Here is a 27665-nt window from a genome sequence, read left to right as displayed (position 1 = left end):
CAGAGATCTTGAAACTTCTCGAGCTGATGTGGAGTAACACAGTGTCAGACAGAAGAGAATTCACAAAGTGAATGACAGCTCCTGTCAATAGTAGAGATTAGGCAAGATGATCTGTGGCTTTGGCCTCGGAACACGAACATCCAATCATCCCCTTAAATATCATACAGCAGGCGACGTCCCAGCAGACAGGAAGGAAGGCCAGGGTGGCTGTTTATCACTTCTTTACAGTAGTCCCTTTTCATCTGACCTTCATTTCCACTTTTCATTTCACTCACTCTGCAAAACTTATGCTGTCCCTCATTCTCAATCACTGCCTTATCGTCTGCTTTGTAACATGGTTCAATACTGAGAATTTCCCCACAGATGATGGGTTTTGATGTAAAGCCACCAAGATTGTAATCAGTAAATGAGAAGATGTGAACTGATGCTTGAGTTTGGGGTGTGCCAACATTCTGCAATGGCATTTCTGTGTAGTACCTTTCATTGTTAGTGGTGGGGTCTGCAATCTTTACTCTGGGTTCAGTTTGGCATGCTTGGAAACTTGTATCTGACTGATAATGAAACAGATGCATCACGTAAAGTCCAGTAATCCTCGAGGTGTTGGATACAGTGTTTTCGAAATCGAACATTACCCTTCACACGTGTGATGTCTCTACACACACGTGTGGATGAGCGTGTACCTTAACACAAGTGTGTAGCGTTGACTGTATCGCTGTTCATTTTTCCCAGCAGCTATGACTCAGTTACAGTCTCTTTATGAATGACTGCAGATATACTTCCATTACATCCCACCCTTCACCCCCTGCCTCCTGCGCATGTTCCACCCTGCTCGGTGTCTCTGGCTTTGTAAGAAGTGTGGCCCTGGCAAACAGGCCTGAGGCAAGTCCCTGTAAGCATTTGAATGTGAACTCAGTGTCAGAATGAACATTAGAGACTGAGAGGGGGAGTGTGTGTGCGTGTGTGTGTGTATGTTTTTGCCGCCTGTGTCTTTGTCTATAAGCAGTTGAGGGTGTGTTACTGCTGCTTACACTGTTTGGGCTTTCTGCTGCAAGGTCAGTGGAGAGCATTCTTTCTTGCAGCACTGTAGGAGCTGCTGTCAGCGACAAGAGAGTATCAGCTGCTGCTGCTGACTGGGCATCGCTGCCGGAGTTAGAGATGCAAGACAACCAACACATCCTGGCACAAATTGGCATCCATGTGCACACTCATACGTGCGTGGCAGCGTTGCTCACTCATGCAGATTCAGATGAGATGCTTGTACACGCAGCATGCACGCCACCAGCACTCAGGGAAGCGCAGTGATGAACACTTGAGTTGCAATGCACGGATAGCCATCCCACTTACTCTCCTACTTCACTGAACACAGCGTTATCATACTGCGAGGACACACTGTGAGTCTATATTTAGTCCATCTGAAACCACCACCAGCAAACTCAAGCGCAGAGCAAGCAAGTCATGTATACAAACCACTTGTGTAATGATGCACAAAATGAGATGGACGAATAATATTCTGCCTGATAAATGCCCAATTACATGTAGTAGCAGCAGTGAAAGGGATTATAATGACATAAAGTGGATGACAGTTGCAGTGCGAGTGCGAGTTTGCCTTGATGATTCAAGGTCAAACTGCCCTTTTCGAGAGGAAACAACTCCACAGATAATGTATGTGGATACCCTTAAACACCATTTTGTGTAGGATGAATTTAAGCAGTCTCCAAACACTGACTTGAACAACTCCTCTCCTCTCTGCTCCTTTTCACCACCGTCTCATCTCACATCACAAACATGGTCCGGAATACAAATTGTGTTTTCCTTTCTTTATTTGGGGAGCTCATGATTCTGTAGGCCAGAGAGAAATGGGAAACGGGAGTGTGTCCCACCAGAAGAAAAGGGAAACAACAATGAAGTGGTAAAGCTGTTCTACAAAAAAAAAAAAAAAAAAAGAACGAAAAAGAGAAAGATAAGTGGACAAAGACAGCCAGACGCAGAGACACACTGAGAGAGAGAACATGAAGAGAGCAACGGAAGATGCATTTGCAGACAGGGAAGATAAAAAGGAGATAACGCGAGGTGTTACTTGAGCTTTGTTCCATAATGGATTTTGAAAGTCTTCTAAAGATGTAGTTCACAATTTACTCTGGCTAACGATGGCATGAGGTACTTTCTCTTCAATACTGGCCAAAAACTACCTCCTTATTGCTGTTATTACATCTTTTGACTCAGGTCAGATAAAAAAAATGATGACCAATAAAGCTTTGTGCTTTGAAGACTAAAATCAAACTTGGGTAAGAAAGCAATTTGGTAACATCAGTCTGCAACATTGTGCTGTACAGCAGGGAATATGCAAAACGTCATTATTTTAAAGAAAGAATGTGAACGCTGGCACTTTTTTATTTTTTATCTTGTGACTCTGGTATTCTCAGCGCTTGGGAGCACTTCACACATTTCTACTGAAAAAGTCACTTAGTGGCAAACCTGCTTATACGACAGATTAGAAGCATGAATGGTCAAAACCAAAGCAGCCAACCTTTTGTCTCTTGTGCAGGTTAAAACACTGAATCTAATGCATCATGCTTCATTTAATGCATCCCCACACGTCTTTCAAATCCATCAAATCTAATAGGTCTTTGGCCCAAGACGAGATAACTCGGATGACATCATCTGTTGAAGCTTTTTAAAGTTCTCTTCAAATCACCTCTTTAATACCCTCTATCTAAATTACAGATTGCTGATTTCATATATTTGCCAGTGATCTCCTGCATCTTCAGCAAACTGGGAGAAAATAGCAGGAGCTGTAAACCCCTCGTTTTCCACTGTGTTTCTATGAGCTCCAGCAAAACTAAATCTAATCTCAAACAGAATTTAAGGAGCGTGTGTGTTTTGTGTGTACTGGGATGGTGGGTGCGTTTAAATCTCGTTTTGGCCTTTGGTTAGTCCTCTGGGCTCTTTATCTGAAGCCTGTAGTGCCCTTGAGCTGGACATTAAAAGATGCTGTCGCCTCCTTGTATGGTCGACATCTGCTACAATCTGGCAGAAGTTAAATTCTTACTCTTAAATAGGTTGGCCAATGATCTTGCAGACAGGGTACAGTGAGCCAGATCTCAGAATCCACCATTGCAAACATGCCAGCCTGCCACTCACCTGACAGGATCTCTCCATTTGTCTGTGGAAAGCTAAACCCTGTCGAGGCTTCGTTCAAATTACGTGGAGCAGAGAGAGGGTGACAACATCTGAGGAAACAAAGTAAAACAAGAGGAAAGGGTTATGAAGAGGGGAAGTGGGACTATCAGCGCCAAAGGCCAGGGGGCTAGATTGTATTATTACTTAAAATTTTGTGAATGTGTGTGAAAGAGTGAATAGCTGCTTTGAGAAAGTGTGTGTCTTTATAGGTGAAAAATGGGCGTCTCTCCCATAAGTCTCTCTGACCCCATTTACATAGTGCTTAAAACATTTTTGTGTTTCATTGCCCCAAGTGCATCAGCAACCAACACACAAAAAAATCCTCTGCGGTACCATCTCATTTGATTTAGTGTTTTCCCTAAACAAAACACAGCCACACCGGATTCCATCACTTTAAAGCTGCCCAGAAAAAAAAAAAAAAACAAACAAACATAGGCCCTTACATCACACTGCTGGGAGCCAGCCGGGCATGAGAAAGACTGCAGTATTTTCAGCTGGAGAGACACTAACTCACACATATACGCACACACTGGCTGCATCGCCCCTCAAAGAGACCATAGTGAGCCAGTCATCCCTCAGTTACGTGGCTTGTTGAGCAAATAACAATAAAGAACAATAAGAACAATGACAAATGACAGTAACGTATAAGCATGAATGATTTCTCAGTTGTGAAGCTCCTCTTTAGTTTTCCTGTTGCATGATTCATCACTGTCAAAAACATATATATATATATATATATACTTGTGTGTGTGTGTGCATATGAATGAATGGGTGTATAGGTAAGTTTCTTGTGTGTGTTTGTGTGCCTCCAGGCTCTCTGTATTGTAAGAATAAAACAAGAGTGCATGGCGGGAAAAAGGATGAAGCAGCATACTAAAGAAAAAGAGGAGCAAAGATCACTGAGTGACATGCAACCTGCCAGATGATGAGGTGGATCACAGGCAACGCTCAGAAACACGTTTCGCTGTCAAAGTCAAGGTCATCTGTGTTGTTTGAGTTCAAGGCAAGCTTTTAGACCGCATTTTTAGCTACATTCAACGTGCAACTGTTACACATAGTTTGTGTGTGACATGGGCGGTGAGCGGGTTTCCCTCCGCAATCCCTTCTGTACTGTATGTGTCAGATTATAGCATCCTCTCCAGAATGACCTACCTCCGAACCAGCGCATGCTGGGATCAACTCAGGGTTAGGGTTAGGGTTGTCGAAAACCAGGAGAAATGTTACACACACAATATCTTTTGTTTGTGTGTGGGTAGATTTTGCCAGGCAGGGTCAGGACAGGTCAGTTTTTGTGAAATCGCGTGTTTCCATTATTATCTTGGAGGAGATGGTTTCTCTCGCTTTCTTGCAGCTTGGAACAGTACATCCCAGGCCATTTGGATTTCCTGCTCAGTGGAGCAACAGAGAGCAAAAGGACGTCTCAGTGTATCTTTTCTTTCAAGCATAGTTTCATTATGTCAGTGTTCATGCCTATAGAAAAGTAAAACTGCCGTGGCAAAGTACACACTGAAATGGAGCCGTTTCGTGCAAGTAGTTTAGCCCAATTTTCCAAGGAATACCAAATTATTCCACACAATGACAAAAGATGCACTGGAAATAATGACGAGTTTTGTTGCTCTACACTGCCTTTCAAAACCTTTTATCTGCTAAGCCTGACTGTACTTATTGACAATAGGGCTATTTTCATTTCGTGATGAATGCAGAAACTGAATAAATCTGTCCCTCAAGTCAGACAAATATCAATACAAAATGTAATTAATTCAGAAATTTTCTTTGGCAGTCACACGTTTTACTGATTTCTACCATAAAAGATTGGTTTTACCCAGAGCCTCGTTCAGATACAGTAATTTTTCTGTCTTTTCCAACTGGTTATAATAGCCATTTTTACACCTCATTAAGCATGGAGGCAATATTATGATAGGGCAGTTTTGAAACTCTGCTGCTGTCCTTTTAATCGGCTAGATGAATTATTCCGTTTGGAATGAGACAAAGAGAGGAAAGAGCACAGGGGGAGAGAATAATAGCCTAGGAGAGGAAGTGCTGGATGTGGAGATTGTTTGCAATACACATTGGTTGTATGCGTTTGTGAGTAACATACCTATATACGTCTGTGTCCCTCAGCTCGTGTGTGCGTCCTTCACATGCACAGTGGGTTTTTTACCAACCCATTCTGTACAGGAGCAGAATGGTACCATTATTGTCTGACTCAGGTATTGTAGCAGAAGCTGACTGGCAAAACATGACAGATAGTTTTCCTGGAAATGGAGGCAAGAAAAAAAAGGAAATGCTGGGCACAAAGAGGGTGGTGCAAAGATGGGGCTGCTGCTCACTGTGTGTGTGTGTGTGTGTGTGTGTGTGTGAGAGAGAGAGAGAGAGACACACATTCTGGGTCTCCTGTGGTCATCATTCAATGCAGCACACCTGGAGTATAAAAGCCCGTCTGCTGAAGCCAAATGATCCTGCCAGGGGGGTTGCAGGGACACAGGAATGGAGTAGGAGAGATAAAAGGGAAGAGGGGGAATCGTGGATTTAGGGGTGATGCAAAATGTGCCAGGAGAGAAGAGTGATTCGACCATGTATAGTATATGTGTCGCTAAAATAAAAAGGGATGTTAAATTAATGCAGGGAGAATTGGAAAGAGAGAGTCAGTGAGACCGGAGGAAGGGAGGCCAAATGAGGGGAAATAGATGAAGGGAGAGGCAGAGAGATAGATGATGGTAATCATTTGGGTTGCAAGGAAATATTTTCTTTGAAGCTTCATGAGGATAGAAAGGAGGCACATTGACAAAAGAGGGAAATGAAATCCAAAAAGGAAATAGAGAAACAAAGAAAAAACCAAGAGTGGAAGAGAGAATGAGGCCAAAACAAAACCAAAACAAAACAGAAAAACACACAATGAGAGTGGGTAGAAAAGCCTGATTGTATTGTTACTGTCTACCGTTTTCTTATTTAGCTTTAGGGGCAATTTGGAAGTGCACCACTTTGCCATTAAATGAATAAAAGTTTGAAGGAGTCACCTCCTTCACTCACCCTCACAAATTCAGCCAAGCCAGAAAGCATTTTTTAGGTTGTGCAACTAGCAGAGAGTAATTATTCTGCAATCTGGAGGTCTTGACTGGCCTCTGCAGAAAGTCCTTCTTTGGGTTTATTACCTCACTTCATGTGATGGGGAGGGGAAAAGAAACTGGAAGGACGTGCCAATAAAGTCATTTTACAGACTCAAGTAAACAAACTTCTACTACATGATTGAAAAGGAGAATAAAATTTGCTCTCTTGCTCTGCCACTTGATATACGGGGAAATTTCATTCACAAAGCTGTTACAGAGGTGTAAAAGCAAGAATATCCCACTCTGGAGCTTCAAGTCGCTCTGCTGAGTCACTCACTACTACAACCTCTCACAGTCTTTAGAATTATTAGAATTGGAGTGGAGTCATGGGACAGCACGTTGAAGCCTGAATTTAGATTTTTCTTAAATTTCCTATCAAAATTGTGGCCACTTGTCTGCGCTCGATATGAAACACGTAGCTGCTTAGGATGCTCATTGAGGCACAGCAGCTAATCACGTATCGTCTCATCTGAATTGAGATGAGTGGCGTGAAGATGAAATGAGAGAAAACAATCGTCGACCTTGACGTGACTGACAGCTGCCAGCACTCCCCTGAAAAGAGATGTTTCCACCAGAAAGAAAAAGGGAATCGGAAGGTGTGGAGGAAGACATGGGTTGGAGGTACAAGTGGAAAGACACGTGGTGCTCAGAAAAATAATCAAAATATGAATAATCCAGAGCCCTTTGAAAACCATCTTGAAGACACTTGAAGACATTTGGTTTTGAGTTCCTATTATTTGGGTGATTTTGTGTCGGTAGAAAATTATATTCCCAAATATTCCTTCAGAGTAACAGAGTTGCTTCACACTTGCTGTGTGATACCTGAATGGGAAGGAGGAAAGGCTTCACAGGATGGAAAAGGTAAGATAAAACGTCTTGTCAGAGAATCATGAGCACTTTGTCCCCTCATCAAGCTGACATCAGAGCAGCTGCATTATTATAGAGGACCTCAGGCCCTTCACTTCATTCTGCTCTCTGTCTCATCTGTACCGTCTTCTTCCTGCACCCACCACGTTCCAGCATCACATGCCTCTCCTGATTACTCCCCCTGCCTGTCACCTTGTCTTTCCCCCCCTCCCCGCCTCCCTGGTCCTCTCTTCACCTGCTTCATCTGTCAGCTCCAATTCCGTGTCCAGAGTTTGTATTGGCAGGCCCAGTTCAAGAATGACTACAAATGCATGTGCGTGCATGTCTCCGCGGATGTGTGATGTGAGTCGAGAAAGGAAGAAGGAGGGGAGAATAGTGCGTGAGCAGATGTGTGTTTCCTAACTATTAGTATCGTCGAGGTTTCGAGCAAGCAGGCGAACTCGGCAAACTGCTTCTGAATGAACGATCAACCAAATCCTAATGAGGGCAAGACACTAAATCAGACACTTCTATCCTCCACTCTCTTTGTTTCCTGCCCCCTCACTCTTTCACTTATCATCTTTTGGATCTGCAGTCCCTTAATCTTCTTTTGTCTGCAAGATGACCGAAGAGAATAATCTCCGGAGCGCTGTGCTTCAGGAAGCATTGTGCATCCTGTAGCTCAGCTTGCTGCCTCCTGCACACACACAAAACTGTTTGGACGCCCATAATGTGTCTGACTTTTGATACAGACCGCTGAGCACTGACTCCCTCGGGTGCAGCGGCTATCACCTTCATGTAGAAACAAAAAGGTCAAAGTAATGATCTATATTCATCCTCCCAGGCTCTGTGGGTCAGTACTGATCATAGGGCGTCTGTTATTCCTCATTTCTCTCTATATTTACAACCACGCACACTCACACTACAGCGTGACAGTAGTTTGGGTTGTGAGGATATAGAGCTGCTCTGACTGAATAATGTTCATGCCAACACTTTTTGTTGCACTTTAGACTATAAAATAATGGATACTGTGCTGATTATGGTTAATATTCAGCCTACATACTATTGATGCACATGATCATAAACACATGTATGTATACTGTACATGCCTACACAAGCATTTTGACGCTTGCGCTTCTCACAGCCTATTAATCACTGTGCAATGCCTCCTCAAGGCTGATAGAAACCACTGAGTTATTCCACACGGACGCTGTGACGTCAGACACTTGATGACCACTCAGCATTTTTTATATTTGTGTGTATAGCTTTATGTGCATGATTATAATGGAGGAGGTAGCAGGTTAAAAAGTTAATGTAGAGGATTGATAAGTCATCACTCATGGAATAACTGCGATAAAGAGCAGATGACGAAGGTGTGTGTCAGTGTGAACAAGCCAAAGGGAAAGCCACAGGCCTGCAAAGTTGCATTTGGAGGTGGCTGTTTGATCCAAAGCAAGCAATGCATAGAAGCAAGAGAGAGAGAAAAATTAAGATGAAATTGAATCCTGAGGCAGATGCTTTTTCCAGGGTTGTGACAAAACTGTTTTCTACAACAACTCCTTTCTTCTCTTCCCTTCTCTTCTCTTCTATAGAATTAAACTAGGAATGAAAGAAAAATAATTCAATGAAAAACTATCTCTTTCTATGAATATTTAATATGTCCATGTTCTATTTACGTCTTGTGACATTGTAAACCTTCCATTTGCTATGTCACATTAAACACAACATAAAAACTAACCACTTTGTATGGTTACATCACTGTTCATATGACTTATTGCCAAGTGTATGTTTATATCATTGTTCAACATGTTGAAATACAGGATGACCCAGGTGCGTCTCTGTCCGTGTCTTTGATGAGTTCCTGCAGAGGGAACAACCAGGGGTAGCCACTCTTCAAGAGATTATGATGCCTGTTTTCCTGAAAAGTCAGGAATGATGCAGAGTTTGTTCAAAGGCTTGGTGACACCTCAGCCGAACTGCTCAGTTATAACTACACTCTGCACTATCTCTTCTGGAAATGCATCACAGCTAGCTTTGGCTGAACTCATTTTAATGCAGGAATTACAATGAAACCAATTTACTTATTTTTGCGGAAATAAACATGGTGTGACATTTTCTTATTACAATATCCGTTGATAAGGAAATAAGACTTTGCTTTTCTGTTCTGCAAAGGAGAAAAAAATAAAGCAGTTACTGCATTAAAACATCTTTCATGCCCGACCTCCTGAAGGCAATGGCGGCTGATTCCTCAGAGTGCAAAATGACTGAATGTGCTGCTCCCTAATAAAATCATAGTGTGGTTTTGGATGTGTACTTAATAAGTCTAACCAGTCATGCCACCATGGGACATTAGCAGGGAGTGGATCAATGCCCACGAGATGATGGTGCATTAACTTGACTTAATTATAGTGTCCCTCTCGTGTTAAACCTGACCTCCTCCCCACAGTGCAACACATGGATACACACATTTACTCTATGGCCAGTCTATACTGCAAGTAACCTCACAGAGGGTTATTCTTTAATGTCTGAAAAATCCCACATCAAAAATACTGGTGGCCATCTTAACATGGTTAGCCAAAGCTAACTCGTGTCACAGACAAGCTTATGTCAGCTAGCATGCGCAGCCCTGCTAAGATAAGAGATTAGTCATTGTGTCTTAGTTCTATGCTGTGTTTATTTATGGCCTTTTACCTTTACACGGTTTTTGCTCCAACTAACAAGCTAAATGGTTGAATTCATCTGTCGAGTCAGATAAACATGTCTTGTCACAGTACGTCCACAAGCTCACGCACATTATGAGACATAGATAAATGGGTCCACTATTAAACTGAAGGCCCATGCAATTGATGCTATTCTCATTTAATGTCCACTAATGCCTCCTATTTAGCATTTTATTGATGAATGGATATGATGGCAATGGTCCCTCCTCTCTGCCTTGCAGAGTTGGAAAGTGTCAGCCAGAAGATTCCTTCACCAGTAGGTAGGCCTTGAGTGGGATGAGATTTTAGCTGCAATGCGGCTGGCTTTCGGTGTACAGCAAACTGTTAGCCAGTTAGTATAATGTGTGTTAATGGACCATTCACTCAGAAATGGCTCTTGAACTTCTGCAGCCCATAAAGAGTAAAATAAAGTCATCCCACTGCAGGATGACCGTGCAGACAGGTGTTTCTTCCTCCACGAACGCTGGCACTGATATTGCTCTACTGTTTATATTACATGAAGGATCTACTATTGTAGTGACACCAGTTTGCCCTTGAATTAAAAAAGGGCAATATGAATGCTGGCCTGTCTGTGTTGGTTATTATCACAATGTGCAGATGTGGCCATGTGGCACTGATATAATTCAAGCTTGAGAGGATTTAAAGGTGGAATAATCCTCAAATATTTTCTCTTTTCTATTGCCTGACACTGGTGATTTGTTGGAATTGGATAGACTTTACTGCTGACACCCTGTATGTCCTAAAACACATTTCTCTGTTCACATTGGGCTTCAAGGTCAAACAATTCTTTAGTAACTACGAGAGTCGGAAGAAGGTTGCATGTTGCATGTATGCTGAATGCGTATTGTCGTGTGTCTTGATGTATCGCATACACGCGCTTATAAGTGGAAAGTCATTTTCTCAGTGATTTCTTCCACTCATCTGCAGTTCGCTTGTTGTAGTGCTCCAAAATGAGACTCTTCTCTTCCTAGAGATCAAGGGATTTTTGAAGTTACACACAACTTTCAGAGATAAAAGGATTTTTGAATTTCCAAAATGGTTTTCAGTTAGGATGCATTAGTTGATACCAATCGGACTGCGTGTGGTCTGAACACAAAAGAGATTAAAGTTCCCCAGAACAGATAGTTTAATGAGCCGTATGAACCATAGCTCAATCATTAAAGCTCCCGCCTGTCATTTGTTTACAATCCTGTGTGGGCCCACATGTCTCTTGGTCACGATTTACATTGTAGTTGCAACCAATATTGTATGTAATTTTTAATATTATACATTAAAACCTACATTACATTTTACTACGACAGACAGCCATTAAACACAATTTCTTATTACAGTATAGTAAGTGTAATTTATAAAATAGGAACATGACCTTATCTTCTCGACGTGTTATTCATAATATTTGTTAAATAAAAATAAATACATTTTGAATCACTTCTCACTCACTCGCAGCTAAAGGTTTGCCCAATATGACCCTTTTTCTATCAAATTTCAAATCTTATCTTTCGCAGGCATTTTCAGTTTCAACGAAACCCAATTTAAATAACTTCACCAATATAAATAAATCCCTCCATATAAACTTGAGTGATATTAGGCTGCCTGTCACTTCATGCCTCCCCTCTAGGGACACCAGTGACCACACACTAAACCCTCATCTGTTTGATCTCTACTTTTTGAATGTCTGTCTTACTTTAGGTATCTCCATATATTTCCGTTTCATTCCAATCTATTCTAATCAATTTTCCTCCCTAAAGGATGTGCTTTAACTTCAATCTCACATCAAGTTAATAAACGAAGGACAGTACACAGTTCAACTTTTAACTTCCCCTCTCCGTCTTTCTGTCTGAATACCCTCGGTGTTAAAACTCATTTTTACTTCAGATGTCACTCTCAGCTCTTCCCAGACACCTGTTGTCTGTATTCACAGTATTCTGCTGGTCAAGGTCGGCACCAGATACTGTGTGAATCACACAATCGCATTGCTCATCCAGACACCAAAGCTCTGTCCTGCATTCCTGGTTTGTGTGTTTGTATGGGGTGTTTGTGTATGACATCCATTATTTATAGGTTTGTCTTGGGATTTTGGATCTATATGTGCGTTTGTGTGTTTGTGTTGTTCACTCTTCTTTATCTTTTATGCTGTGTTAAGTTCTGGATAAAAATGCATGAGTACATAGAGTTGGTGTCACAATACATACAAAAGTAGAGACCCACCAGAGAAAAGATGAGAGATGAGGGTGATATGAGAGAAGTCTTGACCGCATGTATCGGACTAAACTTAGTCGCTTTAAGTCACATCTACTGGGTGATAAACTGGTCCAGAGGTAAGGATGTCAGAACGAAATCATAGAGAAATACTTACAAAAACAGGGTAAACACCCTTATGACATGGCACAATGCTACCCAGTCACACTGTCTAAACAATTATTGGCAGAATCCAATGAACCACTCAGCTCACTAAGCTCTCATTATCCCTCAGCGTGTTTTGTTGGTTTATGTAGAAATACCCCAAAATAGATCTCATTCCCCTCAATCTCAGCTGTTTATCTCTGATTAGCAAATGCTCCCATTCTTCCATCGACTCCCATCTGATTAAGATGCTTACTTAACATAGCAAACATTTCGCCTGCTCAAAACCACAATGACATTAAGTCACTGTTTATCGTGAGACTTTAGCTTGTAGCTTCCAGTCTCACAGAGCGGCTAGCATGGCTGATGCTCAGGCACCGTGTCAGCACATGAGTCATGAGTGAGACATATCAGCAGCAGTTATCCAGTGCTCCACATGTGCTGAACAAAGATGCCTTCTGGCACGGGTTGAGCTCAAGGTCACCCTTGTTTTGGACGAGCCCAATACTGAATGACTGTGTTTATGAACATAAAATGGGAAAAATTGACTTGTTTGTACTATGATTATGGGGGAGGCAGAGCTAGACTGATGAAAATGTCTGTTTCAGACAGCCAAATGAAACGATGGCTAAACTAAAACAAAAGCTCTTCACCCGATTTAGAAGGCAAATCATACATGTCACATTTATACATTACTAGATTTAGACTGCAGGCTGCTGCATGTAAGACTGAGACACCATCGTCTGACTCCTCATGCTCTTTGGCCCCACAATTGTAATCCAACAAATATGGTGCTATGTGCAAAAATAGGGATACAAACAAAAACAAAAGTTGTAATAAAAATCTTGTAGTGAGAGGCCTTTAGAGGTAGAACAAGACGGATGATGAGCTCGGAGATATATTAATGATCGAGATAAAGACACCACAATGACAACAAGAACAGAGACAGTTTGGACAGATCCAACACAAACCTGAGCTATAATCAGACAGACGCAAAGATGCGGTGAATGAGAGTCCTCTTTGGCTTCACATTTCATATTCTACCATTTTCCTTGCGAGCAACTTTTGGAGTCTTCATTGTGCCGTCCATCATCTCATCTTCCATCTGTCAGGGCATCTTTCTTGTGTGTGCATACAGACATGTCTATCTTTCTTTCCATCTTCTCGATCTTTCACTTTCTCACAATGTGTGCTGTTCAACTGCAGGCTCAACAGAGAGGAGTGTCCTTTTGCACCAAAATGTGCCTTTACAGCACCTCATTATGTAGAGTAAGATGTGAGGATTTGGATGTCTTCGTACTTTCACAGGCTCAAAAATGATTAAGCAGGTGGATTTTGCTGTATGAGCATCAGCCAAATATACACACATAGATGCACACACACATACACAAAAGCAGACAGCAGAGTAGATTGGATTGGATTTCCTATTAACAGGAATGATTCCTCTCCGATCTCATTCTCGTCTTGCTGTCAGCAGACCCCTCCCCACTCTCACCCCACTACACCCATTTGTTTGCCCATCTATCTATGCCATCTTTTCCCAATTTTCCTTTATTCTCTTCTTCTGCCTTTTTCCATTCATCGCAGCCTTTTCATGTTTCCTTCACCATTCTTGTGCACTCATTTTTTCCGCTTTGCGCCTTTTCAGTGTAAAAGAGACAAATGGAAAAAAGAATGGCTGAGATGTGATAATATAACAGAGCAGTAGATCTTCATCTATATTTCATAAGCACTAACTGTGTATGCCGGTCATGATAACTTTCAGAAAATGTACATATTCCTACTTCTCATCCCATTTTTTTTATGGATTTTATGTTCTTTGCGATGTTTGACACAATTCACAGAGTTCATAGCATAATAGAAGATGCCACTCTCATATCAACATCGATACACTAAAGTATCCTACAATGGCCCAGGACATTATTTACCAAGACACTCCACAGCAAAATTGTTGAATTTATGCTTTTCGTGCTGTGTGAGCTACACTTAGATTGAAGTTATTGTCCTCTTCAGCATACATTTTAGTGAATGACATTTTCCATAATGTCTTTTTCCTTCTTACTGACTGTGTCTAAAGCATATAGATACAACAGATTGATTTAAGTTGAACACCAAACCTTGTGAAAAAAAAAAGTTGATGGTGTAAATCTGTGTAATTTGATCAGATTAGAAGACAACGCCCTCCTACTGTGTGTAGGCACCGAGGCCTGAAACACAGACCTCAGTTTGACCTCGGTGCCCTTTATATCCAATAGGCATTTGGCTTATGTTCTTACTTAGTGACTCATAGAGGGAGTAAATGTTTATACTGGACAAACATTAGCAGTATAAAAGAGGGTGTCAATAATATACTAACCAATTACAAAACAAATTTTGAGTAGAACCAGTGTACGGATATGTTAGTACTTTGCCCACAGAGGCCCGACTCGCTATTATTTGGAATTGCTTTTGCACTGTTGATCATCCTATTCCTCCTGATCATTTTTATTACTTATGGTGGAGTCACACAGGTACAAGGATCTTGTGTTAATAACACACTAGAAATAGGGAGGCTAGACTGAAGTCATGGAGAACAAATGCACTTTTCCATTCACAGTCCCTAAATGTAATATTGAACCTCCGTTTTGGGGGGAAGAGAGAAAAGCGGATCGTCTGTATACCATACAGTGGCTGTCATAACTACACCAATTTAATCGACAGAGCTTCAGTGACCACGTCACATCAAAATACACAGAGCTGTTACTGACTTTTTCCTCCAGATACTCGGGTTTCCTCCCACCGTCTGAAGACATGCGTGTCTGGGTTCACTGGTCCCTCTAAATTGCCTGCAGGTCTGAGTGTGAATGGTTGTTTGTCCCCGTGTGTCTCTATATGTCGGACTGGCTACCTGTCCAGGGCGAATTCCACTCTCAACCAGAATGTTAGCTGGGATTAGCTCCCATGATGGATAAGTGGTTGAAAATGAATGAATGAGTGTTCCTGGTTTATTTCTTTCCCTGCAACCACATGTCCAAGGTGTGTTTGCACTACGCCGGGTTACCCAGACTCGAATTCAAAGGCATCGCTTTCTCCCATCTCCTGGCTTCGCTTATCGTAATTCTTCTCTTTTGTTCTCCTGACAGGAATTGGATCATTAAACTCTGTGGAATCTCCTTCAGGTCTCTTTGTTCTCAGTTGCCGTGGTGTAAATTAAATGTTTACATGCTTGTTTTCCACTAAGCCACTAAAAGTCGTCTCTGTTATTTCTGTCATGTCAAACTAAGATAATGGCGTGGCATTATCTTAGTTATAATGGACTGGCGTGCTTGTTGTAATAGGCTTACTTACAAACAGAAGTGATTTGCCTCTCAGAGAGAGCTGTGCTTATTTGGTTAGCCGTATATCTGATGATGGTTTGCTTCAACCCCAGTGGGGAGTCAGTGTTTATGCTTATGAGAATTAACCAGCAAGAAAGGCTGTGATTTTTTCATTCAAATCCCAGTCTGCACAATCGGCAAAGTCATCAGACTATTTGAAATATTTTTTTAATGACAGTGATGAAGAGATAATGAGATCATATGATGCTATGGGACCGTTAGAAATTCTGATGCTTCTCACCGAAGAGGTTTAGTCTAGCTGAGGGAATAGAAGCAACAAAGTCTTTGTGTCTCCAGTGATAACCTTCCATTTTGTCTTTGCGAGGTATTTTTCACTTGCTCATTTTGTTTTCTCATCTCCACCACGCCATCAAATATCAACACTGTGAGATGCATTGTTGAAATTTAGGCATCTAGGCAGGTCTCTTCTCCCTTCTTGTTTTCCTCTTCTCTGTGAACATTCTTGCAAAAATGTTGGTAATGCCTCTTTTTATTTCTGTTCCTTCATCACACAACTTCTTTGTCTCTCTGAGCATCACTTGACACTTCTCTATTGCCACCCCTCCCTTCCCGTCTTCCCACTGAGCCCCTCTCTGCTCCAGTTTGAATTGGACTGGGAGTTATGTCCCAGTAAAGATCTGCCAAGGGGACAGAAAACAATTTCTAGATAGTTCAGTGAATAGAAACAACAAAATAGGTTATTTGTCAGTGACATTTAAAGAACCAATGTGAGTGTTTTAGTCGGCAAATTGTTGCGCGCAATGTCTTCAAGTTTAAGCACATGAAGTACTTGGCTAAATTTAGGGAAAGAATATGACTTGGACTAAAAGAAACAGTGACAGCAGGTCAAAGATGGCTAGCAAACTGTGAAGCTTATACCTTTTTGAGAAATTATAACATTTTCAGTTTACATTGTTCGGCAGCAGTTTAAGGCTGTGTCCAGTCGGAGATCAGCAGAGATCATAAATTAGTTTGTTAGATAGGGTCAGGCATCCTCATCCAGCAGGTAGGATCAGTAAATACTTCAATACAATCTACGGATCAGTGTATCTCTACACAGTAACATGAAATATACTGTGAAATGTTTAAATGGCAGCAACATAATAAATTCATAGCACTGCAGAGAAATCAAGAAGTAATCAAACATATTATTCAAAATGTCCAACCTAATGAAGTCATTAGTTACATTCCCTACTACATTTTTAACAAGGTAGTCCATAAACACATTTTATCCAGAGCAGTCCAACAGCAGCTGGACATTATTTGGTTTGCATTAAGGTTAGTGAGTGAACAGTAAAACTGTGATTCATGACAAACAGTAATTTTTAGATGTGAGTTATTTGTTCATAAGGAGGCTATTTGACTGCAGCACAGGTACGGCGGGCTCCAACACGAAAAATGAACGCTACTACATTGAGGGATACAGCGAAGTCTATTGCTGAAAAATACTGACAACGAATGATAATAAACTATAAACCATAATTATATTCATGCTTGTTTTGGTAGCAAGGATAATAAAGCTTTGTCACGTTCAAGGTTGTTGAAAAAAAAAAAAAACTGTTCTCTCATGTTGTATCATGAAATTGAGAGCTGTCTCACAACTGCATTGACTTTATGTGATGGAAATGATGGCACCTGTTGTCTACAGCAGAGTACAGTGAACTAAATTTTATCTCAGCCAAAGGCTTCCTAAAGGTCAGAGTAAGAGGTTCTTCCTGCCTACCTGCTAGGCCTAACAATAAAATGTATGTCGCTTTACAATCTTTGCAAAATGTTGAAAATTTGAAATGAGTCCTCTGGAGCCATTAGTGAGTAAAAGCTTGAAAGGTGTAGCAATAGTAACTAAGAGCGTGTTTTTTTTTTTTTCTGTTTCAAAACTCACCAAAAGAGGCCTTAGATAACTGGGACGCACACACCACAAGTGAAAGAGTCAAGTAAATGAACACTCCCAGGGTCGCATTATTAGTCACTGATGACACCAAATGCCTTAAAGGCGGGGGAAGTAAATGAGAATTAAAGGAGAAAATTAAAAGTTCGAGGGAAGCGAGACAGAGAGAAGCAGGGAGAAATACAAAGGTAGAGATTGGATCAGAGGAGAGATTAGAGGACAGAATGAGGCCCCCTGGGTAGAGGGTGTGGGAAAATTAGGTAGAGAAACCCAAAGGCTGGAAGCAGTAGGGAGGGACGGTTAAAGGCAGGGAGGGGCAAGAATGGTTGAGCTGAGAAAAGAAGTAAGAAAAGAAGTCATGGCTGGAATGAGAGATGGAGATATCGGATTATTAATAGCAATGTTTGATTAGCATGAGTGCAGTCAGGAAAATGATACGGACCGGCTGGACATCAGTGGCCCCCTCGCTGAACTGGGCTCCCATTTTTCGTCCTGAAATAGTTGGAGTGGACACATATAAAACAGAAAGGCCTGAGAGGCTCTGATTTTTCACTGGATGCCCCTCTTGCAACTATCTGGCCCCTCTCCCAGCTCAGCACGCATCAGCCAGTAGCCAGGTAAGAAGAAGGAAAAATAGAGAAGCATCATCTTTTGGTTTCACAATAATTAAACTCTTCATATCCACGTCACATCTGTATCTTTGTAATGAAATATGGTGATAGATTAAATAGAAATGCATTTAATTTACCTTTTCTTTTATTGTCTCCTCTATAAAATAAGATTACATTTAGATACGGAGAGTATATCACAACAAGGTGATTACTTACCCTGATAGCCAGAGTTTGCTGCCAAAATCCGAGGCACAGGTGTAAATGTGTTGAAGTGCTTACTTGTGATATCTTTCAAGGTCAAATTTTAATTACACCTAATTGAATACAGTGTCACGTCCGTGCTCCAGGGTAACTTCATACCTCAAAATGCTGACGATATGAAAAAAGAGATCAGATCCCTTTTGAAAGTGCACTGATAGGATGCTTTGAATTGTTGCACGTATTCATGCAGAAGAAACATGTCCCATGAATATTTATTCACAGAGCGATACGAAGGTGGGTGCATCCTCGGTTAATTAATGGGGAAAGTGTGTAATATCGCGCCTGTGTGTCACAGAAAAATATGTTTGCCTTTTAGCACACTTTAGATTAAGTGGAATTTACATTTCTAATTTGTTTGGTAATATTTTATGCAAATTTGGTGTCGAAAGCACGAGGTTGCCTCCATCTCACGTGCGTTTCTCAAAGTGATTCGATTTGAGTTTCCGACTGTTTGAATCTTAAAAGCAGCAACGGTTCATTGGCTGAGCGTAACCATGGCAGGGCATGAAATACACTCACAGGCTGTATCTCAGAAAGTACTGAATAGTTTACCTTGAAGAATTTGCACAGGCAGTTTGTGGTCTCCGGAGGATGAATCATAACTGTGGCCTGCAGTGGTACATACTATGATATTATACCTGCTACATGGCTCCTGGTCTTGCTTTTATGTAACCCATAATTTTCTTTAATTGAAATAAATAAGAAATAACCATAAAGAATGCATTAGGTGGCAAACTTACTCATTGAGGCAAACAATTATTTTCCCGTGAACACATGCATCGGCTGGTTGCTGTTGCCAAGCTGTAAGGGTGTACTTTAACCATCCTGCGTTGTACCTGCCAGGGGATCACACGGTGGACAGCGGTGATAACAGCCAGATCATCCTCAGGCTTGTACGCTCCTTTCATCCAATCCGCTCTTTCCCTGTTGTGTGTTGGCGTGCAAATGTGTGACTTTGTTTTTGTTTTCAGGCACACTTTGCTGTATTTTTCTCTCTCTGTCAGCAGCTCTATAAAATCAGCAGACAATGTAATGCACACTGAAAACATAGCCTATTAGAAGATCAACTGTGCAGATCGTAGCAGTTCAGACAGAGAGCTTTTAAGAAAGAAAATCACTGCAGCCTCTTGAAAATGGCCTGTTTGGATGGTTTACAGACTCCAGATTTACTGTGAAACTATGATAACTCGCTCTTTTTAACGACGCACATGTTACTTATTTTGCATATTACTTGACAAGAATATACTTGTAAATAGAAGCACCTTGAAAACGTGACAGACCTCTTTTGTCTACACCGCCATTAATCTCCAATATCCACTCTGACCAAATCAAATCATAACAAAGTTACATCAAGGCACTTTAATAGTCTGAGAAATCAATGATTAATAATTAGCAGGAAAAACTACAACATGAATTCCTTTATATCCTGAAATTAAACTGTCTCAGGAGAAAAACTTCTTATTCAGTCGTTTATGTGAAGAGAAATCCCAATAATAAATGCCAAGCAGCGTCAGATGTTGATTGTTTGACGGCTGGCTGCAGTACACAGAGGACAAGAGTTCATTGTATTAGCTCTCTTCCCCTTTTTCTCTCCTTCTCACGCACGTCAGCATGTGTCTACCCAGATTTTCCTACTTTGGCACAGTTCCTCTCACAGACAAACGCACAGCGGTCAGAGGAAAACAAGGGGGTCAGATTTCTTGAAATTCAATTACATTCTTCCCTTAAGCCTTCCACCTCTTCCCCCCAAGCCTGCTTGGTACCTTTTGTAGCATACACATTCACACGCTCGTGCAGCTGTTACAGTAGACTGGGCAGTGATGCCACATGGTTAGGTTTCCAACACCTAGACAGCCTATCAGGGTCAGAGGACTTCCCACCAGGGAAGCCTTAGTTTCACATATTTGTCAGCTTCATGTAGGACAACCACTGAGGTGTCATTATTTCCCCGGAACCCCAGAAAGTGTTTTTAACTTAAATTTTTGCCTTTTGAAGCATAGACCAATCGCTCTGCTAACAATATCCTAATTATCAGGGCTCCGCTTTCATTTAGTACGTTTAAAATGAACCTTGTTTCTGTGATCATTAAGTAGCACGTAAACTAAAGTCACTTTTTTGTTTGTTTTGTTTGATCGCCTCGGCGTTCTGTTGGAGTCATGAAAATGTGGATTTCCTTGGGGGTGATGCTTTCAAGAAATCACTGTAGTGAAAAGTGAGAAAAAAGAGAGGGCATTCAGCGCAAAACACTTGATCCAGCAAATATAGGTGACGGCAGCAACCGAGCATTGCAGCGGCAGCACAGTGCAGCACTTGAACTTGATACAATCTGAGTGATGCTCGCCACCTGCAGAAATTCAAGAGGAAAAAGAACACCTGAAAAATGATTGTTGCTTTGAAAGAACTAAGAAGAAGAAGAAAGAACATTACTGGTTGAAGTTACTCTGAGTCAACTTGAAGTTTAAAGGCACAAAACAGTGTTTGAGGGGGTTGAATAATGTGGATCAGTTAAACGCTGACTTTGGTGTGTGTTTTCAAAAGGTATTCGTTGTATTTCTACTGGATCAATAGAAGAAGCCCTTGAGGGTTGAACACTAAAAAGAAAACACAATCAAATCTCTAAGGCTTTACTTCAAAGAATTACCTGCATTAGCACTTTATCAACGGATCCAAAAGCTATTGACTTTCCAGAGAGTTCTTTCTCCTATTATTTTAACACAGTGAGCTTTGGCATATTGTCCCTCCGACCTACAGTAATAAGATTCCAGCACAGTCAAACTAGAATCTCCTATGATTTTCAAACGGTTGAAAACCAAATTATTCCTGTTGAATCACACTTTGACAAAAGCTACTGCCAAATGAACCCCGTAGCCCACTTTCACTCTGGTGCAGGAACCATGAGTAGAGACAAAACTGGAAAAAGATTTATCCGATATCTAATTTCAAATGTAATCATTTTATATAATCCTCTTGAGAAGGATCGGTTGACCGCCGGCCCTGCAGCGAGTTCACGACAAATGTCAGTGTGACACTTACACAAAGTGTTTCACAAAAGTGTTATTACATGGCTTTTAATCCAGCCCAAAATTCACTGTAATAAGGAAGGATTTAAAAGGTTGGTTTCAGTTCATTTCCATGCTGATGAAATAGCTTGCATGGCAACATATGTAAAAAATTATGTTACACACTCTTTTTTTTTTTTTTTATAAAATGTTCCACTATTTCTTTAAACTGTGTCTCGAACCAATCTGTACAGCGTTTGGTGGGTTCATTGAGGTCGGAAATATGCAGAGACTATATGAGATGGGTGCTAGTCTTTCCACCGTGTACAGTTCCTCCAGCAGCACACCGAATGAGATACCTCAGTTTATCAATCTCATCCTCCTCATTTCACGGTGAATTGTTTCTTTTCCTCCACAGACACCTTTGTGGTAAAAGGTCAGGGAGGGTGGTTGTGCTTTTCTAATGATAAAAGATGACCTGTGTGGCCACACAAATTAAGCAGCGTTCACTATTGATCTGTGTGTGCGGCGGTATGTTCGTGAAGTACGTAGATAAGACACAACTCATACCTAAACTGTGAACTGTGGTTAACACTGTCTGAAGTTTATCGCTGCGGCACATATAGACCCGCTGACGCTTCAGTATTATGATATCAGTTGACTCGTGCCTTAATTGTGTCATTATCGCTGTATTATTTAAACCTCTCCGGTCAGTAACTTGATCCCCCCCATACTGTGGGGAATATTATATATAATGTTGTAGATGTTATTGTATCCCTCAGCTTATAAAATCACAGCGTGAGTGATAAGTGTAGCGGTGTAGACGTGCAGGCGACTTGGACTGTATTTCCAGAAGTGAGAAGGACAGAGTGATGATATTGGCCAGCTCAGCATTTTGTGCAACACACAGGCAACGCAGGGATCATAATAGCCCAGGGAGGATGGTGATGCAATTGCTCTGACCTTTCCTCCCAGCCCTGCCTCAATATTTCACCTTTCTTTTTATGCAGCATTATGCAGACAAACTGGTGTGAGAGTGTTTCTCTATATATAAAGTATGTGTGTGTATTTGTGTCTGATAGTGTCAGAAATTAACCTTGGAACGCTGACTATTTCTGAATTTGTGGTTTTTAAAGTCATTAAAGTTTGTTCTACACTGAAATGCCAGCTCTCCACAATTAGTGGATGGATTTCAATTACATTTGATGTGTATATTCACAGTCTCCAGTGGACGAATTTCTGGCACTTCGGCTGGTTACTTTAAGTTTAATTAGTCATAAACTGATCTGTAAACACTTTTCCTGTTAATTTGAAGCAAAGACGGCGAACAGCCCAGTGGACAGTGTGTGCATCAGTTCAGGTGGACGTGAGTCTGTGTGAATATGTGAGTGAAAGTGTTGGTCTTTTTGGAATAATATCTGTCCCAAGAGAATCCGTGCGAAAATTTTGTGACATCACAATGAGCAGAGGGGGAATAGAGACACCACGTCCCCGAACCCCCTTCTCTACATCCCACTCTCTGGGCTGCTGCTCCTCCTCTGCCCTCTCGCCTGGAGACTCTGTATGCTCATTGTTTAACTGTGCATTCAAGTGTTGAGAGCTATAAATGTGCATTTGCATTAGTAACAGAGGAGAGGAGGGCATCTATCAAAGTCAGGAGAAGGTGGCAACCTCATAAACAGCGATTAGGTTCAGCTGCACAGGAGCGCTGTTAAGTGCCAGGCTCGACTTTCCTTGTGTGAGGTCCAAGAAGATTCTCCGTCTGGACGGGGCGGACAAACTGAATTCTCCTTTGGTGTTTCAGACCCAGCAGAACGCTGTGACGGCATTTTAAACCTCAGCCACTGGCCTCGTGCTCTGCTTTCATGGATAAAATGAAAAACACAAATATGGACACCACACTGGCTGCTCTCTCCATTTGTCCTTCCCACACTCTTTCTTTCTTTCAATCCGTTACTTCATTTTGACAACTTCTACTACTACTACTACTACTCTGATGACTACACCACGTCCCATGGCAGCACCAATAAATCTTCACTCTCTCTCAACTCCAGCTTGCTTAGATATTATTCTTTCTGCACCGCCTTCCTTTCGCACCCTTGGTCACACCTCCCTCACTAATTCATCCTGTCATTCACCATTTCTTTCTCACATGTCCTGGTTTCCTGTTCCATTTCTAAAGTGTCACCAGTGTAATACGAGAATGTCTCTGAGTTGTCGCTCTGCTCTCCAGCGACCTTGTTTTTAACCTTGTTCCCTCTTCGTCCTTCTCCTCCTCTTTTCCTTGTCCCTCCCTCTTATCTTTCTTTTTCTTGATGCTGTCTATCTAACAGCAGAGATGGCAATGAGCAGCATCCTCAACGCTGATGACATCAAGAAAGCTCTCGATGCATTTGCAGGTAAAGCACCTGCCCAAAGTAGCACCAAAACCTAACTGAGATTTTAATTCGGAAAGCCACATTTAGTTTCATGCCATGTTTTTTTCAGTTACCTTTTTCATTTTGCTGTGGTAGAAGGCTGAAAACACTGCATGGCCCATGAGCTTTAGCTACACGACTTTGTTCTGGAATGAAACAGTAAGAAAACATGCAGGGCGCTTGAAGCAAAAAGCATCAATGATCTTTGTTCTAGTTGTTTTTACTAATTGAATAATCAAAAAATTTAATAAAAAAAAAAAGAAAACTGTGACTGCTGTTTCCCCAGCACCTTAATCTGTTACTTCCACCTGCTGTTTGCATTATATGCAAATGAACTTTATGTCTTGTTTGGATGTTTTTTTTTTTTTTCTGAAAATGCATCTTGGGAGTTGTGGTTAATTTTTATATTGAAGTTTTTATGTACATTTTCTAACACAGCTGTTCACTTGTGATTCAAAAGATCGATGCCTATCCCAGCCAATAAAGGGCTTTGACAATTGCAATACCATACAATACCAACTGGTAAATGAATGGGATTTTGGCTTCCTCTGCCAGAGGGCTTCCGAAAATAAATACATATTTAAACTGTGTCACTGGTGAGACCCGAACAGTGAAAAAAGATTACGTAAAGTTATGTTACAATTTCCGTCACATAGGTGCTCTAGTCTGCTTGTTTAGTGTAGACAGATCGGATGTTGTTAGAGCTCAATGACCTAGAACTGATGGGTCCTCTGGCAAACACATGTTCTGAATCTATTACTGTAACACTCTTTTATTACAAGGCTGCTTTCTTACAATTAATTTTTTGGCCTTGGGGCCTCATCATCAGCAAAGAACAAGCAACTTAAACTAACTAGTTTCATGAGTTCGCTAGCTTGTGTTAATGAGAATGAGGATTTCCCATGTGAAGGACTTCAGACCCATTATCTTTCTGAAATTCTTGTATTCCCTTGTTCTGTGTGTGTGTATGTGTGTGTGCATGTGCAGTGGCTGACTCCTTTGACCATAAGAAGTTTTTTGAGATGGTCGGTCTGAAGGCCAAGTCTTCTGACGATGTGAAGAAGGTCTTCACGGTGCTGGACGCCGACAACAGCGGCTTCATAGAGGAAGAGGAGCTCAAGTGAGATAAACATATGACACATGACAAACCCAAAAAACAGCAAGTAACGATCTTACTGCACATGAAACATCAGCGGTTTGTGACAGATCTGTTTTGCTTCTCTGTCTCCCATCAGATTCGTCCTGAAGGGTTTTGCCAAGGATGGCAGGGACCTGACGGACAAAGAAACCAAAACATTTTTAAAAGCAGCTGACAAGGATGGAGACGGCAAGATTGGAGTCGATGGTAAGGACCGACGTGTTTATTTGGCCAGACTGTCACAGTATCATCCAAGGGGAAGCCTTGGATGAAGCTTTCATAGGTTTGAACTGATATTACTGAATGTTGGCTCAAAGATTGTAGAACTTTGTGCATGTGATATTCTGTAATTGACTTGGCTCACTAAAACAAAACAAAACAAACTAAAACAAATCTTTTCTTCTGCTGCAGAATTTGCTGCCCTGGTGAAAGAATAGATAGTCACCTAGTATGACTGGTTAGTGCTCAAAGATCGCCTCCTAGACACCGCTGAGCCCCTTGACTCCCTCCCCAACACCTACACGTCACCACCCCCACCTCAACTCCCGGCGCACTAGATTGCAGCTGACTCCTGTGTGCGAGCCCCTCAGACCACTGCGTTCTCAAATACCACACGGGCTACATCCACCCTATTTATTTTGTCCTTTTGATACAAACTGCTCTTGTTTCTGTTTGTGTATAGAAATAAAACTTGCCTGCAGGAATAAAGTTCACATTTTAAAGTATAACGTAGATATTTAAAGAAAACTGAGATTTTCAAAGAAAACCCCTCATTTCCTTATCTTTGTTTTTCTTAGCCAACACTTTCTCTCACCTTCACTCTGTCTTTTTCAGTTTTTCTATTCTCTCTATCGATTTCTCCTAAGGCACCCCTCCCTTCCTACATTTGCTCCCCCTCTGTTCCCTCCCACACGGTCACTCCATCCACTATCTATTCATATCTATCCATCCCTTTCTCCTCTGGTAATGAGCTGTTGTAAAACATACCAAAAGAAGAAAGAGGTCAAGCTGTGAAAGAATAAAATAAAATGAAGAAAACAAAGCCTCAAGAACAGTCTGTTGTGTTGATTCCTTCCTATTATATGAGTCTCTAATCTGACTCTACACTTTTAATCTGCTTCGCCTTCTTCACTTCTTCCTTTTCCATGTCACCGTCACTCCTACTACTAAGTATAGTCCTACTTTATGATAGTAAAATAACTTTCAAAGATTTTTTACTTTAAGATGGTCAAAATTATTCATCACAGCCGGCTGTCGTCAAAACGTTATATACGGTAGTGGGACTTAAGATGCATAAAAACTAATTTATGCAGTCACAGTCTGTTTCTTCCAGCACACATTGCATTATAACTAACTTCACTGAACTTTATTCATAAATGCCGTGCTATTTTCACAGACCCATGCTGCCTAGCCATTAACCGAATTGGATTCACACTGAGGTTCAATTTGGGTTAAATATCCCCAGCGGAGGACCCAAACAGGCAGCAAGGGAATCCTGATCTTTTTTAGTAGGCCATTTTACTGCCTGAGCAAATAAACACAGATCTCAAGCTTATGAGATATGAATGGAACTAATGAGTTCATTGAGGAAGACAGTGCCCTGATAACATTTTCTCAATCAGTTCTTTTTTTATCTAGATTAATATCATCTTTTGTTGGGGCGGTCTCCTGGAAAAAGGTGATGTCGTGAATCTGTGTGATCATACCAGTATTTAGCAAAATCAAACCACACCCACCCACTTATTTGGCATGAGTTCCTTTATTTGTCCCGCAGCAGAAATTCCAAATGCTTGAAAATAATATCTAATAAACAATACATAATGCCTTGATCATGTTTAGCAGACAAAGGTTAAGGCTGTACAGAAAAAATACAATTTTAAATCTTTAACGGATGCTGTATTATCAGTCTTTCTATTATGTAATAGCTTACATTTTCAGATTTATTAGTGAGTGTCGTACATGATAGAATGAAAATATCATTATTCCATTTGTGCAAAGGGACATTTGCTTATACAGTCTGCTGCTTTAGCGCGTTAGTTAAAGATGGTAGATAATCCATGAATGCAACGCATTTTTCCATCCTCTCTCCCTCGAATATATTATCCTCTTTTTATAAGATATTACATTTGCAGCCAGTTACATTATAATTTTCTACAATCCATAATCCAAAGTACAATTCTAAAACGGTTAATATTCTGCTTCATTCGCATGTAGACAATGCAGGAATAAATGGTCTCAATGCAATAGTAATCCAAAAATATAAAACATAGAAAAGATGGTTAGTATTTTAATACCATGGATGGTAAAAAGCATCCATCCCTGAGTAATAAATGGCTTCCAGGAAGTACTGTGCTGTTGACAACTGTACTAGTAAACCACCACATCATTTATTACCCAATTTACTGAGCAGTGTTGAAGTCATTTATGTGTGATCTTTTCAGTGAACATCATTTCAGTGCCAACAAATCAAACTTTACAGAATAGGAATGATAATTTAAAAGCAGTTCAAATCAATATCCATTCATACTTATCCCAATCATTTATTCCAGAGCAGAGCAAAGAGCCTGATATATGAAAGAGCAAAAAATAATCAGGGTCATTCTAGATGTTGGCCAAGACCTAAAAAATATATTTATCATTCTTCTCCAAACTCAAAAATGGTTTTCTAAATATAGTTCCTCTTTTTTGTGTGTATCTTTGCAGCAGTCGGGCATACTTTATGGTGAACAGAGGAGTTTCAAAGGAGGAAAGTGTTTATTGACAACTTCAATGTATGGCTCACTCAGCTGTTGACTGACC

General features: G+C 41.0%; 1 protein-coding gene across 1 annotated transcript in view; it reads left to right on the top strand.

Moving 5' to 3' along the window:
- pvalb6 (parvalbumin 6) overlaps nucleotides 1-25866 on the top strand; it is a 31777-nt gene extending 5911 nt beyond the window's left edge. The window contains exons 2-5 of the mRNA XM_029508253.1: nucleotides 23648-23710; nucleotides 24716-24848; nucleotides 24964-25073; nucleotides 25278-25866. Coding sequence (XP_029364113.1) covers nucleotides 23650-23710; nucleotides 24716-24848; nucleotides 24964-25073; nucleotides 25278-25303 — 330 coding nt within the window. The 5' untranslated portion in view covers nucleotides 23648-23649 and the 3' untranslated portion in view covers nucleotides 25304-25866. The remainder of the gene's footprint in view (nucleotides 1-23647; nucleotides 23711-24715; nucleotides 24849-24963; nucleotides 25074-25277) is intronic.
- The last annotated feature ends 1799 nt before the right edge of the window (nucleotides 25867-27665 follow it).

The sequence above is a fragment of the Echeneis naucrates genome, chromosome 8 (genome assembly GCF_900963305.1).
Source record: "Echeneis naucrates chromosome 8, fEcheNa1.1, whole genome shotgun sequence".
In the NCBI taxonomy this organism is placed as follows: Eukaryota; Metazoa; Chordata; class Actinopteri; order Carangiformes; family Echeneidae; genus Echeneis; species Echeneis naucrates.
Note: the sequence above shows the minus strand (reverse complement) of the source record. Positions and strands in the feature narration are given on the sequence as shown.